The sequence below is a fragment of the Phyllostomus hastatus genome, unplaced genomic scaffold (assembly GCF_019186645.2).
Source record: "Phyllostomus hastatus isolate PE091 unplaced genomic scaffold, TTU_PhHast_1.1 phas_scaffold_385, whole genome shotgun sequence".
Lineage (NCBI taxonomy): Eukaryota > Metazoa > Chordata > Mammalia > Chiroptera > Phyllostomidae > Phyllostomus > Phyllostomus hastatus.
The window spans coordinates 4,311,560-4,338,445 of NW_025334026.1; the positions used below are offsets into that span (position 1 = coordinate 4,311,560).

The 26,886-nt window shown below is 49.2% G+C and overlaps 1 protein-coding gene across 2 annotated transcripts in view; it reads left to right on the top strand.

Annotated features, from left to right (window-relative positions):
• ABCC1 (ATP binding cassette subfamily C member 1) overlaps positions 1-24,645 on the top strand; it is a 136,264-nt gene extending 111,619 nt beyond the window's left edge. For both annotated transcript variants that reach the window (XM_045819382.1, XM_045819383.1), the window contains 12 exons: positions 95-185; positions 2,143-2,278; positions 4,282-4,489; positions 6,559-6,869; positions 10,429-10,628; positions 12,000-12,126; positions 13,397-13,498; positions 15,732-15,878; positions 19,827-19,985; positions 20,724-20,890; positions 22,173-22,367; positions 22,949-24,645. In XM_045819382.1, the coding sequence (XP_045675338.1) occupies positions 95-185; positions 2,143-2,278; positions 4,282-4,489; positions 6,559-6,869; positions 10,429-10,628; positions 12,000-12,126; positions 13,397-13,498; positions 15,732-15,878; positions 19,827-19,985; positions 20,724-20,890; positions 22,173-22,367; positions 22,949-23,057 (1,952 nt within the window). In that variant the 3' untranslated portion in view covers positions 23,058-24,645. The remainder of the gene's footprint in view (positions 1-94; positions 186-2,142; positions 2,279-4,281; positions 4,490-6,558; positions 6,870-10,428; positions 10,629-11,999; positions 12,127-13,396; positions 13,499-15,731; positions 15,879-19,826; positions 19,986-20,723; positions 20,891-22,172; positions 22,368-22,948) is intronic.
• The last annotated feature ends 2,241 nt before the right edge of the window (positions 24,646-26,886 follow it).

The following is a 26,886-nucleotide window of genomic DNA, read 5'->3' on the forward strand; positions in this document are numbered from 1 at the left end:
AGCCATCTCCCCCCAAAGTGACAGGTTTTCCTTGTCTTTGGTTTTGGCATTGGCCTTTGAAACCACAATCCCCCCTTTCTCTGTCTTCTGCCAGGATTAGTAGGCATGAGCGGTCCAGGCAAAGAGATGAGGCAGATGGAGAATGGCATGGTGGTGACGGACGCTGCCGGGAAGCAAGTGCAGAGGTAAGGACGGGGAGGGAGGCAGGCACCACGTTTCTGCCCCCTGCCTGTGGGGAGAGAGGAGGGACAGGGTGCCAGTGGCTTGGCTCGACCTACCAAAAAAGGCCTTCAGCTCTTCAGGGTCAAGGAAAGTGCAGGCTTTCTGCCTCCTCCTTCTCTTCCCCAAATCCTCCGGGAACCTCACTTTCCAGAGCATGGAGGCCTGCAGGGGGAGACTGGCACCGTTCCCACCAGGTGGCATGATCCACACGGGCCTTGTGATTTAACTGTCGGGCTGGGCTTCTGACGCTCAAGTTCCCTACATGGTGTGGATTTATGCTCAAGTCACTCTGAGGGGCTGGAAGATTGAGTCTTTAGGAACCAGCATTCAATTGAAAATAGTCACAGTAATAGTGGCCACTACATTTTATGCACCGTTAGGACCTGGCCCGTGCAGTCCACTGAACCTGGAGGTAGTTGCTGTCATCTGCCCATTTCTCAGATGAGCAGATTGGGAGCTCCCCACAGCTTGCACAGCTGGAGAGAATTTGAGCTGGGATTTGAACCCAAGTCTGGCCTCTGAGCCACTGATCCTCAGTTCTACAGTTTGTGGCTTTAAAGGAGGTTGTGTTTGGTGAGATCATTGGGTATTCGGGGGACCTGCATTCTGTGGACTTTGTTGCTTAACCTCTCTGTGCCTCAGTTTTCTCAGCTGTCAAATAGGGACTGTGGTGTACCTGCCACACAGGGTCGTAGTGAGGCTTACACCATACGGTGCACGTGAAGCAGTTAGAACAGTGCCTGTGCCACCAGCACCCAGTAAGCAGCACACAGTTATATCGGGGGAGCTGGGGCTGCATGGACCTACTTCTTCTGGGGGTGGGGCTGTTTCACAGAAATGGGGCTGGGATGGAGATCGGTAAGAGCAGCTCTGCCCTTAGAGCCCTGGCCACAGTACCCTCCCAGACTTAGATTTTTGTCACCCGGGACAGGTGAAAACATTTCCTTCTCTGTCGGTGCGTCTGTTGAGGTGGGTGCCTGTGGAATGAGGCATATGCGTGTGAAGTGCTTAGAGCGTCGCCGCGACACGCTGGTGGCGGGGGGCACAATCAGTCACAGTTGCTGCATCTAAAAATATGCTGAAGCAGCTGAGATGAGGCCATGCACTCGGGTGGTCCTGGGGTACCGGGGCAGGTGATGACGGGGCGCACACTGGGGTGGTCCGTGGGTAGACTGAAGAAACATGCAGAACACTGGGGTACTCGTTTTCTGTTGCTATGTAACAAATTACCATGCCTTAATGGCTTGTCATCTCGTGGTTCTGTGTCTTGGAGGGTCCAGTGTGGCTTAGCTGGCTCCTCTGCTCAGTGTCTCTCACAGGCTGCAGCCGAGGCCAGGCTGGGGTCTAATGAGGGCTCAGCTGGGGACGGATTCACTTCCAAGTACTTGGACTCAGTCCTCATTTCCTAACTGGCCGCAGCTGGGAGGCCACCCTCAGCCCTCAGCCCTCAGCTCCCAGCGTCTCTCTGGCCTGGGGCTTGCTTCACCGAGGCAGGCGAACCAAGGAGGCAGGGGAGTCAGTGGCCAAGATGGGTCACACTTCCTCACCTTCGCTTGTGTGTGTCTGTGCTCTCATTCATACACACATACATACACACAATGTATGCCGTTTCCCAAGACTATAAGTCCTCGGGGAATAGGACTGCCTCAGGCAGGAAAGAGTTCTGGGTCACATGATCTGTGGTAATCTGCAATGGTCTGCATAAAGCTGATGACCACTGGTGGGCAAGAAATGCTTTTTGGAATAATGCCTGCACAAAGGACCACTTCTCTCATGGGGCCCTGGGGCACACGCGGCCCTTCCCCTCTTTGGGCCGCATCCGTAAAATCAGAAGGTTGAACTGGTTTGGTACTTTGCTAGGACTGCTGTCCCTGCCCAAGGCTCCCACTGGTTGACACCCTTGTGCCTCGCTTTCCCCAGACAGCTCAGCAACTCCTCCTCCTACAGCGGGGATGTCAGCCGGCACCACAACAGCACTGCCGAGCTGCAGAAAGCCGGAGCCAACGTGGAGGACACCTGGAAGTTGATGGAGGCAGACAAGGCTCAAACGGGGCAGGTGAGGGCCGGTTCCCTAAACGAGGGCGATGGTTGGGGTTTACGGTGTGTCATCGTGTGCTGGGCCCTGTGCAGAGGGCTTTGTTTCTACTAGCTCATGTCTTCCTGATGAGGAGCCTGTAGAAGTACTCTTTTAAGTGCCTGGAACTGAGGCCTGAGAGCCTAGGTGACTTACCCAAGGTTGTAGCTGATGAGTGGCAAAGCCGGGATTTGAACCCTAGCAGTCCGACTCCAGGGTGGGCATCTGTAGTCCCTGCAGTACTCACTGCCACCTCCTTTGAGCAGCTGGGGGCCTCTCATTAGCAGTAGGTGACCTGGTTGCTTTAAATCAGGGTTTCTTACCATGCGGGGTTTCATTTTATATGAGTCCGTTTCAGACTGTTACAGACATGGAGCTAAAGAATATGAAATTACATAGTCAGAAGAAAAATTTTTTTCATTTCTCTTTTAGCCCTTACAATTACATCACTGAGAAAGTTGGTTGCTAGCTTGTCTTTAATTTAATAACTAGCTTAGACCATCTGGGCTGCTATAGCAAGAACATCATAGACTGGAGGGCTCACACACAACACACGTTTGTTGTTCACACACCCAAGGCTGGTGAGTCCGAGATCCAGGCACCAGCATGTTTGGTGTCTGGCGAGAACCTCCTTCCTCGCTCACGGACAGCGTCTTCTTCCTGCGTCCTCATGCGGCAGAAGGGGCTGGGGGCCTTTGGAAGCCTCCTTTTATAAGAGCACTGACCCCACTCACCTTCATGAAACCAGTCACTTCCCAAAGGCTCCAGCTCCTAATGCCTAATACTAGGGGCCAGGGTTCCAACACATGCATTTTAGGGGGACACAGACATTCGAGTCTCTGCCATGGACGATTGCTAACCTTCCTTTGTAACAAGCTGAGTGCGGTTAATGCTCTTGTTGTCTTGTGTTTTGTTTTTACCATCGTCTATATTGGCCAGCAGTAGTTTTCCACTTGTGGCAATAATCCAAAGTTTATTTTTAAAAAATAAATGTAGGGGTTTTTGTTTATTTGTTTGTTTAAGGACAGGGAACAGCGTTTTTAAAATAAATAAAAATAGTACATAAAGAAAGACAACTGTCTCATGAAAGGTGGCATGGCACCACGTGAGGGTGGGGCACGCTCCTCAGACCCGCCTGGATGAGTCTGGAGTCTCCCGAGAACCTCTGTCCCCAGCCTGCCCCCTCCTCTTGCCATCACACCTGTGGCTGGGGGCGGAGGTGGCTGTCGTGTGCCCTTCCCCATTGCTCTCCCCGACCCTCCAGGGAGCCAGAGAAGTGACCCTGAACCACGGGCCTGAGAAGGAAGGGCCAGAGAGGCCGGGCCCGTTGAATGGCACCCTCCAGGGGAGATGCGTCCTAGGGTTACCTGCATTTTTTACACGAGGAAAATGGGGACGGGGTCGGGGTGTAAATTGCCAAAGTCAGGCCAAGAGTGGAGCAGGGTCCAGCCCACCCGGCCACCTGTGCCTCCCACGCTGCCACGTCCCACTGCTCGTGAGGAGGGAGTGCCCGAGTCCCACAGAGTCATTCAGGCAAGGCAGGCAGCTCAGCTACATGAGGAGCCAAGTGGTCCCCCCAAAATGTCCTTTATTCTGGCGCCCCCTTCCCACAATGTGAGTTTGAAGAACAGAGACGTGAAAAAGAAAAAAACAGGAAGCACTCAGTTACACATGAGACCTCCGAGCTTTCACTGTTACCGTTCAACCAGACGGTAGTCCAGACATGACTTTTGTGACGCAGAACTCAGCCTGGAGAGTCTGACACGACGGTGAGCGCGCACATGAGGAAAGATGCCTCGAGTTTGTGGAAACCAAGCCCAGCAGGGGCAGAGACCTTGGCTTTGTCTGCTGCGGACTGTCTTTGTCAAAAAATGAGGGGCGGGTGTCATAGCTGTGCACACAGGTGGAGGGACTGAACTACGCAGGTGCTGGCCTTGGGTGGGTTGCTGCATTGTGTAAAAGGCTTTCTTTCCCATGGCCTCCAGGTCAAGCTCTCCGTGTACTGGGAGTACATGAAGGCCATTGGACTTTTCATCTCCTTTCTCAGCATCTTCCTTTTCTTGTGTAACCACGTTGCTGCCCTGGCCTCCAACTATTGGCTCAGTCTGTGGACCGATGACCCCATCGTCAATGGGACCCAGGAGCACACTAAAGTCCGGCTGAGTGTCTATGGAGCCCTGGGCATCTCACAAGGTGGGAGCTGCCCCTTGGGACCCTCCTCTGCCCCATTGGATTTTGGCACTTGGAACCAGTTCTGTGTCTTGTGAGAGAATTGGTTCCCCCACTTGTCAGGGTTTTATAGGCCCCCAACCAAGCCAAACCCAGACGAATGGTACCTGACACACAGTAGACACTCATATATTTGTGGAATGAATGTTTTTTAAATGTTTTGTTTCATGTGGCCCTAGAAGGTAGAGGGGAGCTTCAGTGTGCCCGTTTTACAGATGAGGAAGTTGAGGAAGAGAGGCCACCTGGAGCATTGGTGCTTCTGCACAGTCTCATTTGCGGGCTTTTCCCTGCTATCTGGGAATGAGAATCCCTAACGTGTGTGTAGTATTGCTGTGCAGGTGACATTTGGCAATGTCTGGAGATGTTTATGGTTGTCACAACTTCTGAGGGGGGTGATGGGTGCTCCTGGCATCTAGAGACCAGTGGTGTCGCTAAGCACCCTGCAGTGCACTGTGCAGATCCCACAACAGAGGTCTTCCCAGCACCAAAGGTCAACAGTGAGAGGTGGAGAAACGCTGCTGTTTGCCCTTCTTGGGGTCCCACGAGAGTCCCCAGGCACAACAGCATTAATACCAACGGCTGGTGGTTACTGAGCATTTACTTGGTGCCTGGTTCTGTTCTGGTGCCTGCTTTTATGTGTTTTAACTTGTTTTAGTGACACTTACAGAAACCCCATGAGGTAGGAGCTAATATTTTCCCCATTTTAGAGATGTAGAAACTGATGCCCAGAGATAAGCAAGTTACCCCCAGTCACTCGCTGGTGTGCAGCAGTGCTGGCCGTGAGCGAGGCAGTCTGGCTCGCAGCCCACGCTCATAAGCACCACGCCGCCCAGTACAGCAGCTGTGTGTTCTTGTGCCCGTTAAAGGCGTGTGTTGGTGTGTGCACATGTGCATTCAGTGTCTGTGGTACTCGATGTATACAGTAAACGGGTGCATATTTGACATTTTTGAGGACTTACTGTACACCAGGCACAGTGCTGGGTAGACCCCTTACATTTGACAGTGCTATAAATATCGTTCCCATGTTACAGATGGGGACACTGAGGCACAGAGGGAGGCTGAGTGACTTGTGGAAGGTCCCACACCTGGTAGGTGACAGAGACGAGAGTTGACAGTGTTGACTCCAGAGCCTGTCACTTTAGCCCTGCCTCCTGGGTTTCTTCCTTGACTAAGGAGGCGAGGATACAAGCCTCTCCATCCCAGTGAGATCACCTCTCTGCAAAGAGTGGGTGCCCTTCCGTGGGTTGTTTAGAGGAGCCACAAATGCCTCCTGAACTCTAGGAGATGGCTTTGGAAAAAACCCAGAACAGCAGACATGGGTGTTTTAAATTTCTCAGTCCCTGTAATGCCCTCTTAGGGCAAATGGCTGTGGACTCCAAATTATAATTGATGGGAAGTGGGGCACAGAGAGGGTGTGATGTTCACTTGGGCTCACACAGCATCAGTGTCTGTTCCAGAGCTGTGCTGTCCTGTAATGGTGGTCACTGGCCACAGGTGGCTATTTGAGTTTCCCTTCATTTAAATTAAAGTAAAAATTCAGTTTGTTGCAGTAGCCACATTTCATGTGCTCAGCAGCCACATGTGGTTCCCCGCTCCTGCGTTGGACAGTGCAGATAGAGACTGTGTCCACTGTCACAGGAGGCTCTGCCCCACTGGGCTGCTCTAGAGCAGTGGACCAGCTGATGGAGAGCAGGAACCTGGAGCAGGCTGCCTGGAGTGGAACCTCATCTCTGCTGCTGATTGGCTGAGAACTTTGAGGGTTACAGAATTCACCTGAGCTTCAGTGTCCTCATCTGTGAAGGGTGTAATAATCTAATTTCTGCAGAGTTGTCATAAGGCTTAGATATATGCAAAACTCCAGTACAATGCTTAGCGTATAGTTAGCGCTCGATAAAAATAATAGCCACTACTATTATTATTAATATAAATTGGGGGCCCAGCCCTGCTGCATCCACACGGTGGCAGGGCCACTCATCCCAGCCCCCAGCTCGGCCCCTCTCCCAGTGTGGAGTTTGACACCAGCGTGTTTGTAGGTATCGGGGTGTTTGGCTACTCCATGGCCTTGTCCATCGGGGGCATCGTCGCCTCCCGCCGCCTGCACCTGGACCTGCTGCACAATGTCCTGCGGTCACCCATGAGCTTCTTTGAGCGGACACCCAGCGGGAACCTGGTGAACCGCTTCTCCAAGGAGATGGACACAGTGGACTCCATGATCCCGCAGGTCATCAAGATGTTCATGGGCTCCATGTTCAATGTCATTGGCGCCTGCATCATCATCCTGCTGGCTACTCCCATCGCCGCTGTCATCATCCCGCCCCTGGGCCTCATCTACTTCTTTGTCCAGGTAAGAGGTGGGCTCCTGGGCTCCTGGGCTCCTGTGCATCGTGCTCCCACGTGGGCACAGGGCTCACTGCAGGGCACCATTTCCCCACCGTGGAGCTGGTGAGGGTTGGCTGGCCGAGCCTGGATTTGTTGTCGGTTCTGAGCACCTTAGCTGATTGGTTTTAGCTTGCGATAACCAAATGTACTTTTTTCCCAGCAAGTTTTATTTTTGTAGCTGTGACTTAGAAAAAAAGCTATAGCTATAAAGATACTTTTATTATTGAAATTTCCTTCAGAATTTTACAAAATTCTCTAGTTCCTAAGCTCCCTGCAGGTAACTGAGACTCGAATAAGAGCAGCTTACACAAGATAGGAGTTTGTTTTTCTCCCTTGTAATAGAAATATTGAGGTGGGCCACTCAGGGCTGGCAGGGCAGTTCCGTGAGTTTGGTAATACCGCAGACTGCTTCACATTTGTGTTTCAGAAAACAAGGCTGAGGAAGGGGAACAGGGCAGGGAGCGCACGATAGCTGAGTCAGCACCCCTGTGGTTTCTTAGGCAGTTGCACACAGATAGTGTTTCCAGCTGACAGACGAGCTTGTTGAGGCCCTAACGGCTGAGCTGGCCGTATGAGCTTATGTCCTTGTGATTCCAAAGCTTGTGCTGGTAACCATGAGTCTGCTGGTCCGTTCTTTCCCCTAAAGTGTGAGCTGAAGCACGGCTGCTGGTGGGGACGGTGGTTTCGATGCAGCATAACGACAGCAACACAAAAGAAGGGTGAGGAATCATGAGGGGCTCCATGCCTCAGCTCACCTAGAGCCTGCTCATGGAGGGCCCCCCAGAGGCCCCGGTCCAGTCAGCCAGCCCCCGGGCCCCACCACACTGTGGCCCAGTGACTGATGAGCATGAACAAAGGTGGAATAGGGCAGAACAGGCACGTTCCCCAACCCTCACTGTATTTGCTTCAGCTTCGTGCCGGTGTTGGAAAATCATTTGGCTACACTTACCAAAAATGTCACCCATGGTCATACTCTGGCTGGAAATTTTCCTGAAAGACCCAATCCAAAAGAACAAAATAGACCGAATTCAACAGTTGAAGCAGCTCAGATATCTCCAGTAAGCAGGACCGTGAGCAAACCATGGAGTGATTCCATGACAGAATCATACGTACCTTTAATGGGGATCAGAAGGGAGATGCTGTTGCAACACCACCAGCTTTATTTCTAAACCACAAAGGAAATGAATTTAGCTAAGGATCATGTTGAATGTTCACTGTTGTTTTAACTAAGATGAAGTGCATAACGTGCGTGGGCAGGACTGAGAAAGGAGGCCAAAAATGAAACATTGCCTAAGGGTTGGGATTGTTTTTAATGGCTTTTGGCTAAATATATACTTAACCTATAACTCAACACTCTTACTCCTTAATTTATATGCAAAAGAAATGAGAGACTGTATCTTGCCAAAAACACAACAACAAAAACTATGGTAGAATGATTTTAGCATCTTGACTCATAAAAACCCCAAACTAGAAACAAATGAAATGCCCCTTACGAAAGAATGAGTAAGTATGGTGTGGTCTGTTCGTACAGTACAGTGCAAGTGACTCAGCAATAAGAAGAAAGGAACTACGGCTGTGCACAGCATGGATGAGTCTTGCAGAGACTCACTGTGGTGACTGAAAGAAGCCAGACTCCAGAGTTCCTGCTGTGTGGTTCAGCAAGTCAGAACGCTGGCCACAGGGGGCTGTGAGAGGATTTCTGGGGTGCTGAACTGTTCTGGGTTTTGATCAGGTGGTGGCTGTGCCAGTATGAATAAATGATGTGTTACATCTCAGTAAAAAAGTTGCTTTTAGATGGATGTACAAGGCGGGACTCAGAAAAACCTGGAATTTATTTATTGAAAAATTGACTGTTTATTCTTACATGTTTAAACTTCAGTCACCTTCAAGGTATACTCTCCATTTGATGCAGTACATCTATTGAGATGTTTTTCCACTGCTCAGGACAGTTTTGGAGTTTGTCAGTTTTGATGCCTTTTAGTGCTTCTGCCATTTTTTAGTTTCACCACTTTCATATCTGCAAAATGTTTCCCTTTGAGAACTTTTTTCATCCAGGGAAACAAACAAACAAAAATGTGGGGGTGAGATGGGGTGAATAGGGAGGGTGGGGCACACAGGTGTTGCCGTTTTTGATCAAAAACTGCCCAACACTCAGCAGGGTGTGGGCAGGCCTGCTGGTAAGTCACCCAACATGAAATGAGCAAATGTGTTGCATCTTCCAAAAAATTTCCCTGAAGCTGAATGCAGCCCCCCACAGCACCAGCTGGGACGCTGATATGGACGGGCTCACCTAGTGGGGGAAGCCTGTACTACAAGGGGCCTGCTCTCCCCAAGATAATTCCGGGGATTTTTTTGGTTTTGGTTTTGGTCCTGGTCCCCCCCTCCCCTTGGACGTATGGGGATGTGTGTGTGTGTGTGTGTGTGTGTGTGTGTGTGTGTGTGTGTGTATGCACTCTCTTTTGGGGAAGATCTAAAAGACTATACACTGAAATTTGCATCATGCCTATTTGTCTCAGGATATGTACTTACTATAGTATTTATTTACTCTCCCTATCTATATCTCCTACCCTCAACATTTTAAAATGGATATTCTTTACTGTTATAATTTAAAAACAAGTCATTTTTATAAAACAGTAATGTTCGAGGTAAGGTGATGTGGAATTCTGAGGGGCTCCCGTGTTGCTGGAGGGAGGCATTTGTGCCTCATGGAATGGTCTGGCCTCCACGGACGCCACTTGCTGTGTGTCTTGGCATCGCAGCCTTCGGCCCACTGCCGGCACGGGCAGCTGCCCCTGGAGCGGCCATTGTCGTTCATGGGCACCAGGCACTGTCTTGGTCTCTGAAGAGTAAGGCGAGTCCAGAGTGTGGATTGTGTTTCTGGAATAGAGTTTCAAATGGAAGCCAATAATTTTTTTTATCACATTATTCCCTTAACAAAAATTTGTCTCAGCCCTGACTGGTGTGGTTCAGTGGGTTGGGTGTCACCCTGCAAGGCGAAGGGTCGCCGGTTTGATTCCCAGTCAGGGCAGTTACCTGGGTTGTAGATTCGGTCCCCGTCAGGGCGCATGTGGGAGGCATCCAGTCGATGTTTTTACTTCACATTGATGTTCCACTCCCTCTGTTTCTCCCTCCCTTCCCCTCTCTAAAAATAAGTAAATCTTTTAAAAAACATTTTGTCTCAGGTTAGATTTTCATAGTGAATAGAATTCTGAAGATCTGACAAGTAGAGTCAGTTGAGCAGGTGAAACACTGTAGAACAGTTTCCATCCAGGATGTTTAGAAAGGGAGCCAGTGCGAGGAGGTGACCACAGCACGTGAGTGTTAGCGTTACTATTGTTATTGTCGTTGTCATTGGTTCCGTGCCGGCAGTCACCAGGTGAGTGGAGACACCTGTTAAGGGCAGCCCAGCTCCAGCATTTGGCCTCCTGGAATCATCGTTCACGTCCAGACTTCCTCCAGCCCAGCCCTAGGAGGCTAGCATGAGGGCAGCTCTGCTGACTCCCCTGTCCTTTCTGTTCTCCCAGAGGTTCTACGTGGCCTCCTCGCGGCAGCTGAAGCGCTTGGAGTCAGTCAGCCGCTCCCCGGTTTACTCCCACTTCAACGAGACCTTGCTGGGGGTCAGTGTCATCCGAGCCTTTGCGGAACAGGAGCGCTTCATCCACCAGAGTGACCTGAAGGTGGACGAGAACCAGAAGGCCTATTACCCCAGCATCGTGGCCAACAGGTGGGCGCACTGAGAAGCCCTCGTAGTTCGTGGAGGAGGGTGTGAAGCCAGACTCAGACCCCTCAGAGAGAATGGTTAGACTTGGCAAGGACAGACCGACCACTCAAAGCAGACAAGCACTACGATCACTTAGCACTCCAGGGGCATTGAAGTGCAGGACAGAGAGTTCTTCTGGAGCCAGAAAGGACTGCAGAGCCTGCCCTTTCACGGTCATCTTGGAAATACACAATCCTAGTGATGGGCAGATTCAGCTGTTGAGTATTTTCCTACCCTAGTTTCCAGCTGAAGGTGATCACCCCTGACCTGCACCCCCTGATGTGTATTGGAAGTAAATTAATATTAGGTTGAACCATGTGAAATTGCCATTTGGGGCATCAAGAATGATTGAATAGCATTAATAAAAAAAGGAAAAGAGGTTTGCTAATTATTGACTGAATTTAGAAAAGTGTCTCATCCCTAAATATTCCCCTCACTTGCTTACATCCTGATCTAGGTTTTGAGATGTGGGGCAGAAAATGCTGGGGAAGGGGTAGCCACTCATATAGAAAAAAACCTGTAGTGTAAGACTGGGTGGGAGACCATGAGTTACTGGAGACCTTGCCTTCCCTTCAGAATTTTAGGGAGTTTGTCAGAATGTGGGTCTGTCTGTGCGAGTCACCCACCCTGTGAAGATCAGTCACATGAATCTTAAGGGCTGGAGTAGAAAAAGGTTAAACCATCTCCCTAGAATGCTTTCCATTTTGAAACATTAAAATAATATTCCTAATGCTGTGTGATACCTTGTAGAAGTTATCTTTACACCATCAAAATATCTGTTTATATTTTAAAAGGTAAAAAATAATACAGTTTAATGTTTCTGAGATAAAGATAATCTGGGTGTGGGAACCCTAACAGTTACATTGAAAATAGTATTTTTTTTTCTCACTGCTGCCATTCCCTGCCAAGAGAAGTTACTTTAAATCAGTGGTGCCTCTTACAGTTGATGACTGCTTAGTATTTTAGTTGTTCAGGACATCTTTTTACAAAAATGCACACATGGCTGTATTTTAAAGGTTTCCATGACAAAAAGATGTTTTTTAAGAAAAGCGAGCTTCAGTTTTCTGGGATGATTGCTTCCAGAGAACTGTCTCTAATCCCTGGGGTTGCCAGATGAATGAGGAGTTCCTGAAATCATGTCCCTTTGGCCCTCCATCCTTGTGTGTCCTAGGAGCTGGGCAGAGAAGGCCTCTCTCGGAACTACCAGGGATTATTTCAGTTAGCCAAGTGCCTCCTCCCCACCCCCACCCCCCAGAACTGGAAACCAAGTCTCTGAAAAGCTGATTCCAGGTGTGTGTGCACCTGTCCACCTCTCTGCCTGTGTGTCTCATGCAGGTGGCTGGCTGTGCGGCTCGAGTGTGTGGGCAACTGTATTGTCCTGTTTGCCACCCTATTCGCAGTGATCTCCCGGCACAGCCTCAGCGCCGGCTTGGTGGGCCTCTCAGTGTCTTATTCGTTGCAGGTAAGAGGGGAGACTCTTGCCGGATTTTCCATTTCTTTTCCTGGGAAAGCCAGCTGTCCTTGGTGTGGGTCCCTGTGGGACTGTGGGAAAGGAAGAGGCTGAGTGGAGCTTCAGGAGCAAGTGTAGATCCCAGTGACTGACTAGGGCAGCAGAGATTAGACTCATGGCCTGGATGCCTCCAGCTACAAGGGCAATGCTCTTAGTACTATACATTTCCATCTAGGCACTGCTTTAGCTGCATCTCCCAAATTCTGATACATTGTATTTTCCTGTTATTTTCTAGTTCAAAATACTTTCTCATTTCCTTTCTGACTACCAGTGTGGCCCATGGGTGATTTTGAAATGTGCTTAAGAGATGCTGTGCAGCAAGTCTGCTGAAGGTTCTTTGCAGGGTTGCTGATTACTATACCTTTCTTATCTGGAATAGTTCACAACTTACAATTCATTAAAATAAAGCAACTCAAGCTCACTCTAGAACAGCGGTCCCCAACTTTTTGGCACCAGGGACAGGTTTTGTGGAAGACAATTTTTCCATGGACGGGAAGCGGAGGGGATGGTTTGGGGATGATTCAAGTGCATTGCATTTATTGTATACTTTATTTCTGTTACTATTATATTGTAATATGTAATGAAATTATTATGCCACCCATGCTGGTGTTAGCATGTGGACTTACCAAATCTGTGATTGAGACAAGTGCACAGTGCGAGAAAGAGGTGCAGGCAGAAGTGGTAAATAAAGTAATGGGCAAGCCACTCATAGGCTAAAGTAAGTGTCAGGTTCTGACTTAAAGCCTGCCACCAGATGCAGCTTACTTGTCACTTGCCACTCACTGACAGGGTTTTGATAGGAATCTGCAAGAGATTGATTTATTATGGTCTCTGTGCAGTCAAACCTCTCCGCTAATGATAATCTGTATTTGCAGTCACTCCCTAGAAGTAGCTTCACGGCCTCAGCTCCACCTCAGATCATCAGGCAGTAGATTCTCATAAGGAGCATGCGACCTAGATCCCTCACATGCACAGTTCACAGTAGGGTTCGTGCTCCTATGGGAATCTAATGCCACTGCTGATCTAACAGGAGGCAGAGCTCAGGCGGCAATGCGAGTGATGGGGAGCAGCTGTACATACAGATGAAGCTTTGCTCACTCAACCGCCACTCACCTCCTGCTGGGAGGCCCGGTTTCTAACAGGCCACAGATCACTACTGGTCCATGGCCCAGGGCGTGGGTGTCCCTGCTCTAGAAGCTCCATGTGACTCTTCCACTCACAGATCACCGCCTACTTGAACTGGCTTGTTCGGATGTCGTCGGAAATGGAGACCAACATTGTGGCTGTGGAGAGACTCAAGGAGTATTCAGAAACTGAAAAGGAGGTAGAGCAAGCCCCTGCCCTTACCTTTTGACCTTGACCTTCAGTGTGGCTTTACCGAAAAGAACTCTTTGAGCCAAACCACGCATGCCTGCAACAGGCAACCTCTGTCTGACAAACTTAATGTTACTTGTTACATATTTTTATGGGGGACTTGCTATGGGAAATGAGACTAGTTTCTTCTTTTAATAAGTTTTGAAGTTAAGGACAAATAAGGTGATTAAAAGTATTCAAAGTCAATAACCAAAATCAGTACATGGATATTGTAAAGATCATGATACTGGTAAGGAATTGACCCAAGTTTGGGAAACCCTGCGGTTACTGTTTGTAGATGGAGGAAAGGTAGCCTCGAGAGAGACGGTGGCTGATTCAAGGCTATGAGCAGTCGGTAGGACCCAAGTGTCCAGACTTCAGTGCCATGTTGCCCCCAATAGCTGCCTTTTTCTGTCTCCACACCACCACCATCTCCATGGCCACCAATAATAACAATAGGGACACGTCTTGTGCCCTTATGGAGGTGTCACGCCCTGTCCTAAACATTTCACGTAGTCTGCGTGTTCTCTGCACAGTCTTATAACTCACATTCTATTATTACTCCCACTTTCCAGGGGAGGAAACAGAGACAGAGAGCTTTAGTTACTAATACTTGCCTAAGATCACATGGTGGGGGGGTAAGTGTCAGACCCAGGATTCAGGTCTGTGCCACTGTGCTGCACTGCCTCCCAAGAGAATGCCCCTTGGGATGAGACCAAGGCGGCCCCAGTTAAACTCCATCTTAAAGGATATGCACAGGTGACCAATGGCCCCAGTCCTTTAACACTCTGAAATGGTGAACCAGGTTCCATTTCATCAGAGGGCATCGGCAAGAGTGGTATGAGTGACCCCTGTAGAAATAAGAGTGTATTACACCAAGGAGTTTCCCACCTTACATTGAATTTATTTTTTTAATAACAGCCTTAAGCTATAATTCACATGCCAAGCAGGTCATCCACTTAAACTGTGAATTCAATTTATTTTACAAAAATATTTTACTTTTTATTTAGTGTTACATTTTTTAGAATAAGTATATGTAAAAAATACAAGAGGAAGTAAAGATCACCCGGAATCTTACCACTATTGAGATATATACTTATTTATTGTTTATATGTTATATATTATGTATAATAGATATTTATAGTCAGAAAGTCCCATCTACTTCTCTCCAGTCCCTCCTGTGTTTTTACAGCATGCCCAAAGGGACGCGCTGTAATTTACACACATAAAAATATAATTTACATATGTATTTGCATACACACATAATTTACATGCATAAATTATAAAAGGGAGCTATGCCTACTGTAAAAAAATAATATAAGGATATTACAGGGGAGAAAGGATGAAGTTCTCCATTGTTCTCTCCATTCCTTTCTTTCCCCTGTGGTGGCCCCGAGGCTGGCCTGGAGCATGTCCACTTGTAAGTCACAGGAAGCGCTGAACCAGACTGAGAAAGGTTTCAGACATAGCGGCTGTGTGACCCCAGGGCAAGTTACTACCCTATATTCTGTGTCTCCATTTCCTCATGTGTGAACGGGTGATGAAAGGACCCCACTTACAGGGTGCTAGTGAGGATTAAGTGAGGTAATATGATAGAGTGATGTGTAAGTATCAGCTGCCACTTTCATTGTTGCACTCCAGACCTAGAAGGCAGTCAGTCAACCTTGCGTCTGTTCAGAGAAGACCACTGTGATTCAGTCCATAAATATTTATTGATTGCCTACTGTATGCTCTGGGCCCTGGGATGTAACAATGAACAAACAAAGAATCTGTCCTCACAGAGTGGATATTCTGGTGGGCATGGGCGACAGAATAAACAGATGCACACTTACAACAGCAGGGGCCCTGAAGGAGAAGGAAGCAGGGGAGAGGAGAGATGGGGGGTCTGGAGAGTGGAGCAGGGGAGAAGAAAGATGGGTGCAGGGTTAGGAGGGTGGTCCGAATTGACCTCAGATCTGCAGGATGTGGGGGAGCAGGCTTGGGAAAGAGCGTTCCAGGCAGAGGAAGCTGCAAGTGCAAAAGCCTGGAGGAGTCACCCTGAAGTCATTGTGGGGAGCAGAGTGAACAAGAGGGAGGTAAGGTCAGGGGGGTCGTGGAGTCCAGCTCATATAGAGCCTTGGGGCCCCAAGGGACTTCTGGGATCTGAGATGGACTTCAGATTCCTTATTTATCCCCCTCTCCTGCCCTCCTGCCGCCCATTGCAGGCTCCCTGGAGGATCGAGGAGATGGCTCCGTCGAGCACCTGGCCCGAGGTGGGAGGAGTGGAATTCCGGGACTACAGCCTGCGTTACCGAGAGGACCTGGACATGGTTCTCAAGCACATCAACATCACCATCAATGGAGGGGAAAAGGTGGGTGTGCATTGTTCTCCCACCCATTCACAGTTGGGCACAGGTTATGACCAGCAGATGAAACCAACTGTCATTCCCCCAGTCCATCAGAGCCATACCATGTGGTGGAGTGGCCTTCTATTGGAGGGGATTGTGGAAGTAATAGCCACTCAGTGTCTGATGCGGTTGTATACCGGTAGCCTGAGAGCCAAATATGGCCCACAGGTAGGTTTTGAAAAAAATCTGAATAAGTTGCAAATATTGAAAAATTTTGAACTTGTCTTGGTAAAAAATCTATTTTCTGCTTTTCTTGAAAGATTACGTCTAGCAACACTGGGTTCATACTCCCCACCTGGCTCTTTTTTTTTTTAATTGATTCTGCTATTACAGTTCTCCCAACTTTCCCCCCTCCACCCAGCAACCCACCCCGCTCCCTTGTTCAGGCAATCCCCACACCATTGTTCATGTCCATGGGTCGTGCATATAAGTTCTTTGGCTACTCCATTTCCTGTACTATACTTTACATCCCCATGGCTATTCTGTAACTACCTATTTGTACTTTTTAATCTCCTCACCCATTCCCCTCCACTCCCCTCCCATCTGGCAATCATCAAAACATTCTCCATATCCATGATTCTGTCTCTGTTCTTGTTTGCTTAGTTTTTAGATTGAATTATTGACAAGTATGTATTTATTGCCATTTTGTTATTCATAGTTTTGATCTTTTTGTTAAATAAGTTCCTTTAACATTTCATATAGTAATGGTTTGGTGATGATGAACTCATTTAGTTTCTTCTTGTCTGGGAAGCTCTTTATCTGCCTTTCAATTCTAAATGAGATAATTTTGCTGCACGGCTATAGGTCCCTGCTTTTCATGACTTTGAATATTTCTTTCCAGCCCCTTCTTGCTTGCAAAGTCTTTTGAGAAAGCAGCTGACAGTCTGATGGGAACTCCTTTGTAGGTAACTGTCTGCTTTTCTCTTGCTGCTTTTAAGATTCTCTCTTTATCTTTAACCTTTAGTATTTTAATTATGATGTGTCTTGGTGTGGGCCTCGCTGTATCCATCTTGTTTGGGATTCTCTGTGATTCCTAGACTTGCATGTCTATTTCCTTCATGAAATTAGGAAAGTTTTCTTTCATTATTTTTTCAAATAGAGTTCTAATTTCTTTCTTTTCTCCTTCTGGCACCCCTATGCTGTGAATTTTGGACCTCTTAAAGTTGTCCCAGAGGCTGCTTACAAAAACCTCAGTTTTTTGGATTCTTTTTTCTTCTTGTTGTTCTGATTGGTTGTTTTTTGCTTCCTTATATTCCAAATCATTGATTTGATTCTCAGCTTCATTCACTATACTGTCGTTTCTCTGTAAATTGTTTTTTATTTCAATTAGTGTTGTCTTCATTTCTGACTAGATCTTTTTTGTGCTGTTGAGATCCTCACTAAATTCACTGAGCATCCTTATAACCAGTGTTTTGAATTCTGCATCTGATAGATTGCTTATCTCCATTTTGTTTATTTCTTTTTCTGGAGTTTTGATCTGTTCCTTCATTTGGACCATGTTTCTTTGTCTCCTCACTTTTCAGCCTCCCTGTGTTTGTTTCTATGCATTAGGTAGAACTGCTATGACTCCATGTCTTGGTAGTGTGGCCTAATGCAGATGTCCTGTAGGGTCCAGTGACACAGCCTCCCCTATCACCCGAGCTAGGTACTCAAGGTACACCCTTCATGTGGGCTGAGTACACCCCCCTCTTGTTGAGCCTTGATTGCTGTTGGCAGGTCAATGGGAGGGGTTTACCCAGGCTAGTAAGTTGCAAGGATTGGCTCTGCTGGCTGACCACAAACCTCAGTCCTCTGAGGAGGATCAGCTGTGCAGGGGCAGTGTGGTGATGCTCTGGTGTGGTCTATAGATGTCCACTGGGTGCATGTGTCCTGGGGTTTCCTGGGTGGTGCAGGCCAAGGTCAGCCCTGACCTGTGCTCTGCCTGGGGCCACCCTGCATGAGCTATAAAGAAATCTGAGACAGCTGCCACTTGTGCTGGGCCTGGAGATTTCCAGGCAAAGCCAAGCTGTGAATCTAGGCTGGTTGCTGCTAGTGCTGGGCCTGGGGCTACTTAGCAAGAGGTACTGAGGTCAGCTGTTGCTTGCTTGAAAAGAATTAGGAAGTTGTGAAGCATGAACCAAGACCAGCCATTCATATGGAAAAGCTACTGTTAACAGCTGTTAAGTTAGTTGGGATAGAGCCTCGGGGGATCTCTCTGGTGGGGCAGACTGTGTTAGCCAGGTTGATGGAATCTCAGACATGGCTCCCACCTGTCGGCTCTGTGGCTCTGCTTGCCTTTCTGTCTGGGAGAAAGCTCTCCCCTAGCTCTTGCCTTGATGCCAGATACTTCTGTTTCTCCCTGTATGTCACTGGTGCCTTTCAAGCTGCTACCCTGGTGCTGGAGCTCAGAGGGAGTGAGTCCAAGTAAGTTTGTATGTGGGTTCCTGAAGAGAAACTGCCTGAGATTCCAGTGGTTTCTTCTACTGACTCCATCCTTATTGGTTATTACAGCCAGAAGTTACAGGGACTTACCTTCCTGGGACTGGAACCCTGGGCTAGGTGACCTGGTATGGGTCTGGGAATCCTCGCTCCCGAGATATCCCTCCCAAATTTTTATCCACCACACATGTATGTGGGACTAGCCTGTTTGGTGTCTCCGTCCCTTCTACCAGTCTGGATGGATGTGGTTTCTTTAATTCTGTAGTTATCAGACTTCTTCTATTCAACTCAATTTCTGCCGGTTCTGAGTGATGGTGGTTCTGTAAATGAGTTGTAATTTTGATGTGGTTGTGGGAGGAGGCAAGCTGTGTTTACCTATGTCACCATCTTGACCAAAAGTCTCCCCGCCTGGCTCTTGCTAGACAAGACATGAGTCTCCTCATTCACCTTGTCCCCACCCTCCACTCCAATCAGGTGCCTACCTAGACCCTGCTGGCCTTGAGTTTGGGATCTCTAGGATAGAAAGATGTCACCGTCACTGCTAGGGATGACTCAAGGGACGTGTGAGATTGTTAAAATTTGGAACATTATCCTTGGTCTCAAGCTGTTCCTGGAAGACATCCTTCCCCTGACACCCTCAGACTCTCCTCAGGAATTATTAGGCCACGGTTCTTCCTGGCCATTTTCCAGGGGACAGTGCTGCCTTCATCTCTGAACATATGGACTTGTTAAACTGCCCCTTCTACCAGACTCAGAATGTTCTGATCCCATGAGATAATTCTCTAACTTATCGTGAGAGGAAGAACAGAAGGGTGGTGTTCCCACTGAGGCTTTATGGCTTGTCGTACTGTGAGACTGCTCTGTGACACTGCTCTTAGTGCTCGGGGAGGCCCACTTCTCAGAGCCCAGGTGGAAGGGGAGTTGAATGTCAGGAACATTAATCACTGACCATTGCATGGGAGCCCAGTTCCCTCCAGAGAGGGCCAGTGGAGACCAGATCACATCCGTAACCCCTGTGTGCTCACGCAGCTGGGATGGAGAGGAGCGGGTGTGCAGGGGGATCTCCTTGAGTCTTTGAGCTATTTCAGCTGCTCAGGATGGGGAAACTCACCATCTAAGAACTGAAAAAAACAATGTGAGGGGAATATCTGATTATTACTTAATATTATCTTGAGTTGAAAATAATAAGGCCTTATTGAAATCCCTCCTGCCTGATGCCTAGATCTTTGGAAGTCTCCAGTCACTTACAGAAAGAGGTAATTATAATTTTAACTTATATGAAGAGCAAAAAGAAGAGAGTCCTTCTTGACCTTTGGCCAAACAGCCCCTATAGGCATGTCTCCAGGAAGCGGTGAGGGGGGTGTGGCAGGAGTTGGGTTGACCAGATGACTGAACTGCTCTAGGGCAGAACCTGAAGTGAGGGTATTCTGGGGCAGGAGGTGTCCCCCAGATAGTGGCATTCCCACTTCACGCTGGGCCCTTCCTGTTCCACAGGTTGGCATCGTGGGGCGGACAGGAGCTGGGAAGTCATCCCTGACCCTGGGCTTGTTTCGGATCAATGAGTCTGCCGAGGGAGAGATTATCATCGACAACGTCAACATCGCCAAGATTGGCCTGCACGATCTGCGGTTCAAGATCACCATCATCCCCCAGGTGGGGTCTGTGTGAGGCCACGGGGCTGTGCCGGGTCCCAGTAAAAGCAGCAGATGTCTGTTTTCAATGGACAAATATAAATTGTTCCCACTTTATTACTTTTATGAAAATTATCCTGTTTCTTCTCCACTGAATCTCCTCTGTGCATATAAATGGCAATGGGAATCAAGCAGGTATCATTCTGTCATGTCCACCGCCCTGCGGACAGTGCCCTGAGCATCTAACAGGACCCACTAGGACACTGGCTTCTCTGCCGGCTCTCAGTCAGGACAAGCTTCTCTGACCCTTCCAAGAGCTAAATCAGAAATGAGAATTTTCTAGACTGATTTCCGAAGGTGGTGATTCCCTAATATGTTGCCTTTTAGTGTTATTTTCCCTAAAATTTCTTCGAAGATTTTTTTTGGATAGGAGATGGGGAGGAGTCCACAGTACTCTACGATTAAGAATTACCCATATTGCACCTCCTTTCTGGAAGGTTCCTGACACATTTGCATATTGAAAGATCCAGGAAGTTTTGCAAAAAAAAAAACAAACCACGTAATCTATTTTATTTCACTTAACCCAGAATTTCCAGATTTTTTTCATTATTAATATCTCCAGAAACAGTGATTCTGAGGAACTCTGGAGCCGCATCTTGAACAATTCTGGCAAGAGCTCTCTGTGTCTCTCCTCTGCGCCCCGTCCCTGTCCTGTCTGACGTGAGCCTCACACGCCGTCTGCTTGTCTTCTCTTGGACAGGACCCCGTTCTGTTTTCGGGTTCCTTGCGCATGAACCTGGACCCATTCAGCCAGTACTCGGATGAAGAAGTCTGGACGTCGCTGGAGCTGGCTCACCTGAAGAACTTCGTGACAGGTCTTCCTGATAAGCTGAACCACGAGTGCGCGGAGGGCGGGGAGAACCTGAGGTAGGTTGAGGGGGGTGGGTGGTCTCCTCATCTTCACCTCAGCCAGGTTGTTTGAAGAGTCTGTCCTTTTGCCACTGTGTCAGAGCCAGGTGTGAGTCCCAGCTCAGCCACAGATGAGCCTTTTGTTTCTTGGACCCTCAGTTTGTGTCTGTGAAGTGGGTTTCAGGTTTCATGGCTGGGCTCATGCGGCTGGGGGTCTGCAGCTGAGGCTGATCTCGTTGTCCTCCAGTGGGGCAGTTGTGGTCTGCTGCACGTGTCCCTCCTCCAGCAGACCAGCCCAGGCATGTTGTCATGGTGACGGCCGAGATGCACGAGTGTGTAAAGCCTGGCATACATTCCATGTCAACTTCTGCCGGCCTTATGCCTGCCAGCACCCCACTGGCCAAAGCTAGGCACATCAGACTCTGAGGTGGGGACCTGGATATGGGCCCCTTTTGCTGTCTGTCACACTACCCAAGCTGAACTGGTCAAGTATTTTGGATATTGCTCTGAGCCCTGTGTCTGAGAATGATTCTGAGCCCACTTAACAGTCAAAACATTCTGACCCATTAGCGGTGTCTGCCATAGGCTCAGATGTGGGAGTGGACCTACAAGAGGAGACCAAAAAAACCCCTGGAGTTAATTTATTAAAAAACTGTGCATTTATTCTTACATGTTTAAACTTTAGTCACCTTCAAGGTACTCTCCATTTGATGTAACATACCTATCAAGATGTTTTTCCCATTGCTCAGAACAGTTTTTGAATTTGTCGATTTTGATGCCTTTTAGTGCTTCTGCCATTTTTTTGTTTCACCTTTTCCACATCAGCAAAGCTTTTCCCTTTGAGGATTTTTTGTCTGGGGAAACAAAAAAAAGTCACTCCATTGAGATCTGGTGAATAGGGAGGGTGGGGCAAAGGTGTCAGGGCATTTTTGGTCAAAAACTGCCGAACACTCAGTACGGTGTGGGCAGGTGTGCTCCTAAATCACCCATCATGAAATGGACACACATGTTGAAAGAGTCCTCAGAAAAATTCACTGAAGCCCAACACAGCCCCTCACAACAATGCCAGCTAGCATACTGATACAGATGGGTTCCTAGAACACGCACCTAGCTGGGGAAGCCTGTACTACAAGGGGCCCACCCTCCAGAAGATAATTCCAGGTTTTTTTGGGTCCCCCCTCGTACTCTCCTGGTCTAAGGAACACCAAGTATCTTTTCTCCCTTCTCCCAGCTCAGGCCAGGGCTCAGGGTCAGGGGTGGTTTTGACACTCTGTCTCCTGGTCTTTTTCTCGTGGCCAAGTATTGGGCAGCGCCAGCTCGTTTGCTTGGCCCGGGCCCTGCTGAGGAAGACAAAGATCCTTGTGCTGGACGAGGCTACAGCGGCCGTGGACCTAGAAACAGATGACCTCATTCAGTCCACTATCCGGACGCAGTTCGACGATTGTACTGTTCTCACCATCGCTCACCGGCTCAACACCATCATGGACTACACAAGGTGAAGCCCCAGGCACGGAAGGCCTCTAGGCCTCAGTGTTCACCTCATTCACTCACTCATTCATTCATCCGTTCATTCATTCTTTCAACCCTATCCTTATGCCAAGTGACAGCTCCAGGAAACCTTTCTTTATCCCTGGTACTAACAGGTATTTTTGATACCGCTTAATTATTTACTCACTCAACACGTATGGAAGTGCCTGCCACAAAGCTGGCCCTCTTCCAAGTACTGGGGACTCAGCAGGAAGTTGTCAGGTAAGGAACCTGCCTAAGGGACCTTACAGATTAGTTGGGGGCTGGGTGCAGAGACAAATGATAAACATAGCAACAGATAAAAGCAAATTGTGCTGAGAAGGAAATAGAGAAGGTGATGGAGAGTGCTGTGTGTAGCATCGCAGGACTTCGACGTTGACTAGAAGTAGGGCTTGAGAATGGGTAACCAGTTGGAGAGCTACTGGAACAGACCTAGCAGAAGGTGCTAGGGGACTGGCCCAGAGCAGGGACTTGCCTAGGTGAGCTCTTGGGGACATGAGGTGCCAACCTCTGCCCTACCACTCATGTCTGCATCTCCTCCCCTTGCAGGGTGATCGTCCTGGACAAAGGAGAAATCCGGGAGTGCGGCAGCCCCTCCGACCTCCTGCAGCAGAGAGGGTTATTTTACAGCATGGCCAAAGATGCTGGCTTGGTGTGAGCCCTGGAGCCGGTGTGTCTGGATTGACCTGCAGGGCCCGAGTACCAGTGTCCAGGATGAGTCAGCCTTCTTGGGAACTCATGCCTCTCATATACTGAAACCAAAAAGAAAAGAAACCAAACCCCAAAATCAACACAATCACAAAGCAGCCACCATCCAGCCCACTGCCTGGAACTGGCTGTGAACAGACAGGAGAGACACAGCGATGCAGCCCACCAAAAACACGCACACCCTTGCCTCTGGTACCCGACAAGATGCACACGTGTTCTCGCACCCCTGGGAATGTTTGCTCTTGCTCTTGGTGCTCTGCAGGGGAGCTCTGGCAGCCGGACTTCTGGAGAAATTGGTTGCGTGAAGTATGCTAGTGACCAAATCCAGCCAACTGCCTCAAATCTCTACGGCCAAAGTCTGGAATTCTAAGTACTCGGCCTCTAGCTGCTGTCCCGGCACCTCTGCCATCCTTGTCTAGTCTGCCCAGAATGCTTCGTTTCCTTGGGTCTGTAGCTCAGAGGTTAGGGGCTTGGTAAAGGTCATCCTCATCCTCGGGCAGTGTCCTGAGGGCCTGGACACCCCTCTGACCAAGCCTCTGGTCTTCCTGGCACTCAGACTCTGGGAACCAACGTCCCAGCACTGCCTGCGCGGAGACCTGCTTCAGAGACCAGGGGCAGCCTCGCCACCCGCACGCTCCTCACTGACAGGACCCCGCTGGGCTCTCACTGACAGGGGCCTGGACCTGGAACTCCAGGGCTGGGGGATCCCCCCTCAGCGCCGACTTCCCTCCCCTGATTGGTTGCTCACCTCCTCACCCACTTTAGTCTCTGCTTTTCCTCCTGCCTCTCCTTACCCACTATTAGGTGAGTTTGCCTCTAGGCACCGGGAAGAGGTCTGCCCATGCTTATGAGGCATTCAGAGTTGAGAGTGCTAGGCACCTCCAAGCATGACCAGTCGGTACTGAAAAGAGCTCTGCTGAGTCTTCTCCCTGTTTGTGGATTTCAGTGTCTCACCCGTGGCCTCCGCTCAGCTCTCAAAAGTGGCGGTGCAGAGAACCTGACATCTAGTTACCGAGTGTCTTCCAGGACAAGAAAAGAACTCATTCATGAATATCAACGATTTCTTTTTCTTTTTCTTTATTTTAAAGTATTGCTCCTGGGGAAAAAAAAAACCTCGACTTTAATTTCTTAGGAGGAAGTACTGGGCCGGAGAGAGTGCTCCCAGGGAGTGGCCTGGTTGGCCTGGCCTCTGACAGTCGAGTTGGTCTGTGTGTTCCCGGAAGCAAACAGGAACAGAGACCTTCAAGGCCTGTGCTCCAGGCCTCACAACCGGAGACCAAAGGAAGACCCAAAAAGTAGGGAGAGGTCACTGAGCCCCAAGAGTCAGACTTGCTACGAATGACGTCGCTGACTTCAAACCCAGAGAAGCATCTTTCTTCCTTTAGGTGGAAATATATATTTATTTTTTGTAAGTTATACTATTCTTTCACATTAGATAAACCAAGTTTTTCTTGGGAATCTTTTTGTAATGACTTACACTGGAAAGGAGAACATTTACAAGCAATTTGCAGTAAAAAAATATTTTATTTCTTTCTAAACAATGAGTCCCTTTTCTTTGGGGCACTAGCATAGGCTGCGGCCGCCTCCTCCGGGAGGCAGCACAGGCACCCCGGTCTGTCTCTGTCCTTTCCTGCGGGCAAACGTGTCACTGCCAGTGGGAGCTCTTGTCAGAAGGGAGAACTCGAGGTTAAGAATGGGGTGGGGTTTAGTGGGAAGTCAGCATGTCATGGAGGAGAGAGCCTGGGTTCTGGGGTCAGACGGACCTGGCTTGAGTCCTGCCCTCGTCATTTGCTGGCTGTGTGACCCTGAGTGAGTGACTTAGTCACTGTGCCTCAGATGCCTCATCTGTAAAATGGAGCTGATTGTACCTGCATGATGAGGTTGTGGTGAAGATGGCGTGACTGTGTGACACCGGTGGCCCAGGTTGGGTTCTAAGACTCCAGCAAAGCAAAAGTCGGGTGGCCAAAATTGCCCCTCAAAATCCCTTTGCCCTAGGCTAGGCTAGGCTGAGCTGTAGCCGTGAACTCTTGGGAATTGAAGGCAAGGGTTTTATTTCTTGCTCATGCATTCCTTGATGAGGGTCAGGTTGGGTGCCTCTGCAGGGTCCCCGCCTTCCATGCCGTGACTGAGAGGTCCAGACTGCTCTGGCCTTATGACATCACCTCTCCAGAGCATTGCAGCACAGCAGGGGAAGGGAGCGTGGGGATGACTCATACCCACTCTTAAGTGTCTCACACCTGAAGTGAAGTCAGTTCTACTAGCAGCCTATTGGCCATAGCAAACCACAGAGGAAGCCGGGAAATGTAGGGGTGCATAAGCAAGAGCAATTCATGTGGTTTCTTAATTTTGGCTAGTAAGGTAGTGAGACAGGTGTTGGGTTTCTCAGTTTGAGTTGGGTGAGTCTGGATAATAAGAAGTGCCTGTACTGGGGGAGCATGCCATTTCTGCTGAACCCTAAAACCATGCACCAAGTTCATGTGCAGATGGAGCATCCTAGTGCCATATTCCCTCCAGCACGGCTGTCCCAGATCAGGGGTTGTTGCCTTGCATTAGGGACCAGAGTGTGAAGGTGCTGGGGTGGAGAAAGGGCAAAAAGCCGGTGAGGTTACCGCCATTAGTGAGCAGCACTTGGATAGCCACATGGACTCAATTTTTAATGTGAGGTGTATTTCTGCCTCAGCGGCTGACCCTGAGTATTAATATTCCAGATCCTCAATAGGGAGTGACCTGGTGTGGACATGTGGGGGTGTGTTGTAGTTCAGCCAAGTACTCGGGAGAAATCCTGGGGCTGGGTTCAAGTTCAGTCTGCTTTGTGAAAGGAGGCAGCGTGCATCTTTAACCCTGAAGAGGGTGGAGCTAGAGGCGCTGAGGTTGGGTTGGGTGGGAACCTTTGCACGTGCTTTACTACCATGGACGTGGGGGGTTAAGCTTTGTTGTGCACCCTGGGCTCAGCACTTTGCACAGCTTTCTCGTGGGAAGGGATTCTCGGGGCTAGACTGGCGTGGGGAACCTGGCCTGATGCTTCCCAGGGTTGAGCTGCTTGCCCCTTCTTTCTTTCAGAATCAATCAAAACATACAGGATCTGACCACCTCTCATTCCTCCCGTTGCTGCCACACTGGTGCCCACATATCAGCTGTCTCTTCTGTGCCTATGACAGCCAGCTCAGTGGTCTCCTGCCTCTGCTGCTGGCCAGCCCCTCCCCCCACACTCAGTCTGTTCACCCAGCAGCCGTAGTGATGCTGTGAAAGCAGACATCACAATCCTGCTATGGTCCCCATCTTGGGGCAGCAGCTAGCCTGGCCTCAGGCCCTGCACAACCTGGCTTCCTGCAACCTCTGCCCTCAGCTGGCCCCACTGGCCACCACTCAGGCCAGTCCAGCCACACACACCTCTCTGCTGTTCTAGCATGTGGGGCGCAGTCCTGTGTCAGAGCCTCCCTCTGCCCAGATGTCAGCTTTGCTTGCTCCATTCTGTATTTGATGAGGGCAGCTCTGTGAGAGGAGGGCACGGATCTGTTTATTCTTTGCTGAATCCCCACTCTGGAGGAGAGGCACACAGCATGTGCTCAGTAACTGCACTTTCTGGTCTGGACTGAACCCTCTGTGCCAGGCCTTGGCCAAGTGTGATGTCACTGGGGCTGTAGAGCTTGACTTTCAGGAGCTGCAGCTTCCTCATTGGTATGACCGAGACCGTCGCGTTCACCTGGCCTGGTAGTTGTGAGGATGAAAGCACCCAGATCGGGGGAAAGCACCCAGCACCATGCCCCGCCCTCAGGGCA